This window comes from Solanum lycopersicum, chromosome 8 (assembly GCF_036512215.1).
Source record: "Solanum lycopersicum chromosome 8, SLM_r2.1".
In the NCBI taxonomy this organism is placed as follows: domain Eukaryota; kingdom Viridiplantae; phylum Streptophyta; class Magnoliopsida; order Solanales; family Solanaceae; genus Solanum; species Solanum lycopersicum.
This window is the reverse complement of record NC_090807.1, coordinates 27,415,074-27,421,712: the sequence shown is the minus strand read 5'-3', so window position 1 is coordinate 27,421,712 and position 6,639 is coordinate 27,415,074. Positions and strand designations below refer to the sequence as shown.

The 6,639-nt window shown below is 30.5% G+C and overlaps 1 protein-coding gene across 1 annotated transcript; it reads left to right on the top strand.

Moving 5' to 3' along the window:
• Positions 1–898: 898 nt before the first annotated feature.
• Positions 899–5,698, top strand: LOC101254409 (probable glycosyltransferase At5g25310). Its single transcript, XM_004244937.5, has 4 exons — positions 899–1,449; positions 1,720–1,844; positions 4,349–4,700; positions 4,795–5,698. Exons 1-4 carry the CDS (start codon positions 1,141–1,143, stop codon positions 5,455–5,457), a joined length of 1,449 nt encoding a protein of 482 aa, XP_004244985.2. The 5' UTR covers positions 899–1,140; the 3' UTR covers positions 5,458–5,698.
• The last annotated feature ends 941 nt before the right edge of the window (positions 5,699–6,639 follow it).

Below are 6,639 nucleotides of genomic sequence, written 5' to 3'. Positions count from 1 at the left end.
TTATGTTGTTATGATATTAATTGCATATTTATATAATATTTTCAATTTAATATTTCTTTTCAGAATCATACTTATTAAAAAAAATTAAAAATACTTAATCGAGCGAATTTGAAGACATGATTTTTTTCACTTTCTTATTAGTATATTTATGTTGCTATGATATTAATTGCATATTTATAAATATGATATTTTCAAGTTAATATTTTTTTTTTTGAATCATACTTATTAAAAAAAATATTGTGATATAGTGAAAATTATTTTCTTGCCATAATTTAGAGGAGTATGGTTTGTAATGATATTAAACAAATCATGATGTCAACCATATTGAAAGTGAACTGTAACTTTTACGACGTTATGTTATGTTTCACATAGATAATTATATGTTGCATTTTAAAGAAAATTATAATTAATTTATTATAATAACAGCCAAAGCGACGAAAAAGAATATAAACTCAACAAATTATTTTCCAAAAATATAGATGATACAATATATAATACTCCCTCCCTTTCAATTTATAAACAATAATTTGACTTGAAAGGAAATTCTAAAAAATTGAATAAAATCTGTGAGAACCAAATAGTCATAAATATTCATGTGATTATAAAATATTGATAAACAAATATTTTAAAGTTAATTAATTATATTATTACTGGATATAAGACATATTAAAAAGAAAATTAAGATTAATTAAAATTGAAATAAAAAAATATCATATTTGAGATACATTATTTAATTTAATGTTAATTTTAATAATTTAATTGATTAACAGAAGAAAAATGTCCAAACTTAAAGGTGATGACTTGCTAATAGTTTCATCCCATAAATTACGTTTAATAGAAATTGAATTAGGAAAAAAAAGATATTTATTTTAATTTTAAATAATTTAATTGATTAACTGGAGAAAGACGTCTAAATGATGTGACTTGCTAGTTCAGCAGTCCACACGAGGGGTTTTAGGAAAAAATATCGCTTAAATTAAGTTATACAAACTTCAATTTTATTAGCTCTCACGCCCTTCACCTTTTTTCCGCCATTTATATATACCCCAAACCCAAACGAAACGTAAATCAACTTCTCTTTCCCCGCCATAACCGCCTCTCTCTCAATTTCTCTCTCTAGTTCTAGCGTAGCTTGTGTATATGATGATGATGAAGAAGAGTGGTGGTGATGATGGCGGCGGATTACTTTATACTAGTTTAGGTGTACTCTGTTGTGTACTGGTTCTATCTGTGATAGCAGTTGTATCCATTAGGTTTTCCGTTTCCGGAAGCCCTTTTCCATCGTCGGTTTCTTCTGTGAATTCTGCAGCTATTACTATCGCTGAGTTGCAGAAGAAAGTGATCGCCGCCACCCTTGCTAATCCAAATCCGTCACGAGCCATCGCTTCCGATCTCTCTTACTACCGGAACTCTTCATTCACTCCGATTCCTAGAAAATCTACACTTGTTGTGAGTCAATTTCAATGCTCCTCCTTAAATTTCATCGACTATTTTTCTTTGTTTTGTTTTTATCGATACAGCTTCCAAACGTTATATTCCAAGTTTGACTGATTTTCTCAATCTCATGTGGATGCATAAACTTAATCAAAGTTTTGTCAATCTAAATAGAGCTGCATTCATAATTTGAAGCATTCTCATGTGAAATTCTTCTATAAAGTTGAGTTTTCGATAAATTTGTTGTCATGTTAATTTTGGATTTGATTGTGTATCTTTTGACAGAGGAAAGATGATAAGATAGAGGAAGGACTAGCACGAGCAAGAGCGGCAATTCGAAAAGCTGCTGTTGCTGGAAACCTGTCTATGAACCCTGGTGGGATCTACCGCAATGCAGGCGCGTTTTATCAGTGAGTCTCAATTTAACAGAAGCGAACTTTTTGTTAGTCATAACTGTTTTCCTTCTAAGTTACTCACCACAGCATGCAATCCAAGTATGTGCTCTTCTAATTTATTACTCCTTGTGTCACAATAATTGTTCATCATTATGTTGACATGAACTAGTAAAAAATCAATTCATCCTTATTAAATATAAGTTATTTTAATTTTTCATTGTTAGACATCTCAAAGATAAGTATCAATACAGTTAAATTTCCCGAATATATACACATTGTATTTGTACATATAGATTAAATAAATGTGAATCCTAGTTTCCCAAACTCTGGCATTGAGTGTAACATTTAATTTTAAATTAGATCATTACTATTTTTTTAAAATTAAAAAAGAATAGTTGAACACAAGATAGAGATACTACTAGAATTAGTATAAGTCTTGTAAATGACGCATGGTATGTGTAGTGCGCACACTCAATGTTTCTTTGCACTTGATTGCGTTTATTGTGTGTGGGAATGGGGAAGTCATTCATTGCTGTGCTGTAGACTGTAGATTGTGGTGCCCTTTACAAACAAAACAACTTTTCCTATTTGTTGGCTGTCAAACAAAACAACCTTTCCTATCCTTATGAATTTACCCTTTCCAATATATTTCATTCTTTTTTTTTTCTCCACACATTTACAACTCAATAACAGTTATGCGTTTGACTAGTTTTTCACGTTTCCATTTACTACTTCTTATATCCTAGTTATTTTTGTTACTTCCCCTAATAGATAAGTAACATGATATTGTCCTCTCTTTTTTCTTTTACCAAAGAGGAATTCTAACAACTTTTATTAATCTCAAGGAACCCATTAGCAAATTAAGCAATTCTTTTGTTTTTACTCAATGTTTGGCCATTGCTCCTAAAAATAAGAGGAATCCTAACAACTTTTATTAATCCCATTAAGCATATTAAGCAATTCTTTTGTTTTTACTCAATTTTTTGCCATTGCTCCTAAAAATAAGAGGAATCCTAACAACTTTTCTTAATACCATTAGCAAATTAAGCAATTCTTTTGTTTTTACTCAATGTTTGGCTATTGCTCCTAAAAATACGTCTGCTTATCTATTCGGATTTTTTTTTTTAAAAAAAAACATATCATTTTAGTATAATTTATTTATATTTTTAAAATTAAATAACTGATTTATATTGTGTCTTCTCTAAGTAGGTTTGTTATACCGTAAGGACACAACTCTCTGTTTATTTTATAGATCTTACTTCTTATTCAAATAATTATAATTGTATATAGTTATTAAATTTTTTTTTTTATAGTTTGTGTCATAAATTAATACATTAGTGTTGATTTACAAAGGGACATTTTATGGGTTTTTTTACCAACCGTACTGATTTTTTTTAAAAAAAAATAGTAAGCATAAAGGGAAAATGAAATGAAAACAACTAATTTTCGTATATCTAGATTCTTATAAAAGTGAGAATAATAGTTATTGTTAAATAGAAACATAAATGTGTTGGAGCCTATTATATGTGTTTTGTTATCCGTAGGGGACAAGCTGCTAATAAAGTTTATCATGATTATCTTGTTATAGATATAGGATTATCTTATGTAACCTAAAAATTTTGTATGAGGATGAAATTTCATTCTCATTATTCACAGAGTGGAAAGGACCATATTTCTCCTCTTATTAAACTTTTTGCTCAAGATACGAACGGTAGGTTCTGCCAACCCCCATCATTGAGGTGACTTATTTTTATAAAAAATATAGAAACATGAAATATATTGATGGATAGTGTGTTCCCTAAATAATTGTGTTGTTTCAGTAATAACTAGTTAATTTGATGTGTTTTAAGATCTATTTTCCACAAATTTGAAAGTAGACGAAATGGTTTTGCTAGCCTTCCAGAATTTTGATGGAAACAAATATATATAATAAAGATTTTTAGTTTGTTTTTCCATTGATACATTTAATAGTTAACCTACAAAACTAATAGCCTGTTTTGATTTGTTTTTACTAATAAGCCAAAAGTTAGACATTAGAAACTCCAAACTTATGGCTTTTGATTTATTTTTATTATATTAGCTTAAAACTAAGCACTTTTAAATTTATCTAAACTAAACACTTTAAAAGTGCTTAAAATTTATTCTAGCCTTAAAATAGGTCCAATCTAAACAGGTCTAAGTTAGAAAGTTTGTTATTCTACGTTGAGAAGTGTGACAAGAAAAGCACGGGAAAAGTTGGTGTTATGATATGCAATAATGTGATGATGATGCTCGAAAAAGTAATTGTAAATAATTGTGTAAAACAAATTAATAAGATTAGTGTCATTGAGTTTCCAATTATGAGTAAAGTCATGCTAATTGGTTTTGGTATAATTTGGCTTGCCTTTAAGCTTTTGTGTTTTACGTAAGCAACACTTTTTCTTATTTTATTTTTTATTATTGGGAGTAGGTACTATTGGTATGTATGATTGAACATGATTTGTACATGTTGTAAATATTATATATTATTATTATTGCAGGAGTTACAAGGAAATGGAGAGGAAGCTGAAGGTGTATGTATATGAAGATGGAGACTTCATATTAGTCCATAATGGACCGTGTAAAGATATATATGCTAGTGAGGGAAGGTTCATCAGTGAGATGGAATATGGTAACAATAAATTCAGGACAAGAGACCCTCATTCAGCCCATGTTTACTTCATGCCTTTTAGTGTAGCTTGGATGGTTAAGTTTCTCTACGTCCCTCTTTCATATAATCTTGCACCTCTTAAACAGTACGTCTCTGATTATGTCCGACTTATATCAACTAAATACCCATTCTGGAATCGAACCCATGGAGCTGATCATTTCATGCTTTCTTGCCATGATTGGGTGAGCTTAATTTATTACTACTCTACTACTTTTGTTTATGGCTAATTATTATATCTTTTGACACATGGTCTGCCTGTTGCTACACTTATTTCAGGCTCCTGTTACTTCAAAGGGCAATGATTTCCTGTACAATACATCAATAAGGGTTTTGTGTAATGCCAACTCCTCGGAAGGTTTCAATCCTCAGAAAGATGTCAGTCTTCCTGAAATCTATCTTTACAATGGTGTTGTGTCCCCAAAGCTGCAGTCTCCTCCACCAGCCAACATTTCAAGGCCTTATCTTGGATTCTTTGCTGGTGGACTTCATGGCCATGTCCGGGAAACCCTCTTTGATCACTGGAAGGAAAAAGACTCCCAGCTTCGTGTATACCAACAATTGCCTAAGGACATGGATTATCCCTCTGAAATGTTGCACTCCGTGTTTTGCCTATGCCCTAGTGGCTATGAAGTGGCTAGCCCAAGAGTGGTTGAAGCCATTTATGCGGAATGTGTTCCTGTTATGCTATCAGATCATTATGTCTTCCCTTTTAGTGATGTGCTAAACTGGGAAGCATTCTCACTACAGGTTAACATCTCTGATATCCCAAGGCTAAAGGACATCTTGTTGGCTGTTCCAGATGACAAATACATGAAGCTCAAGGAAGGCATGAGGGCTGTGAGGAAACATTTTGAACTTAACCGGCCTGCTCGGAGGTTTGATATGTTTCATATGATATTGCATTCTATATGGCTCAGAAGACTAAATTTAAGGCTCTAGGTCATATTATATAATATAATGTAAGTTACAAAAGAAGGAATAGGGTGTGAATGCAAGAATGGATTTATTTTAATGCCTTTTATTTTTGAGTTAGATTCTTTCATCGTATAGAATTTGTTTGTAATAGCATACTTTTCAGATGACTTAACAAAACAGTCTAGTCTCAACAAGACAATGTAAATGAAAGCATTCTTGATCCATTTGAGAATGGGACAAGTTTTCAGTGTTTATTGTATAACCACAATCAATCTCATGGTGAGTTTTGATTGATTTGACAAATTCTAGCTAAGTGTCTCGCGTGAAGAAAACACTCTCGCCTGCTCTCCCTTAATATGTGAATAAAAGCAATCCTAGTTTATTGTAGGTCTAATATTCAACTATACTATTTGTATGGTTTATTTTATGTTAACCCAAAACAAAGGAAGACCCAAAAAAGGAAATTATGCGGTTAATCAAATTTTTTCTATTTAATTAGTCATCATAGTTAAAATTTGTTATAATTACAACTCGCGACTAACATTAACCATTAAATACGTGGGTTGACTTCAAGTTTGTATAATTAGCTACATTTGTATAATTCAACATATTTATATAATTCGCAACTAACAATTCTTCATTTGATTTGTGTTTGTATACGATGATTTTTATTTGTATATGACGATGATTTCCTTTGGATTTTTTGTTTTATCACCATATACATTCAATTTGTGTATAATTTTTAAAGTATGTATAAACGTGTAGTTTCAGATTTTGTATGATATAATTTATACCATGAAATTTGTATTTTTGTATGATATAATTTATATAATGTAATTTATATGATATAATTTGTAGAGTTGTTTGAATTCATATGTTTATGTTTGTATCAATTCGTTATTTTGAGAGTTTCTATTATATTTTTATACTTTATATTACTCGATTATTAAAAAAATATGAATTACATAAATGTACGTGCGAATTGTACAAATTATAACCCTCTCTCCTCCCTCTTCCAATCTCGCTCCCATCTCTCCTCCCTCTCCCAATCTCGCTCGTCGTTTTCCTCCCTATAACATGTAACTAAGAATTGTGATTAGAAAACTATAGATATGAAGCGTAATTAAGCTATTTTTGAGTGACTATATACGAAAGTTTCCCTTAAAAAATTAAACTTGTCATATCTAATTTTAAAAATTTTATAAC

Coding starts and splice junctions, on each gene's coding strand:
- LOC101254409 (XM_004244937.5), top strand. CDS start 1,141: ATGATGATGATGAAGAAGAGTGGTGGTGATGATGGCGGCGGATTACTT. Junction 1,845..4,348: donor AATGCAGGCGCGTTTTATCA/GTGAGTCTCAAT, acceptor TTATTATTGCAG/GAGTTACAAGGAAATGGAGA. Junction 4,701..4,794: donor TGCTTTCTTGCCATGATTGG/GTGAGCTTAATT, acceptor CACTTATTTCAG/GCTCCTGTTACTTCAAAGGG.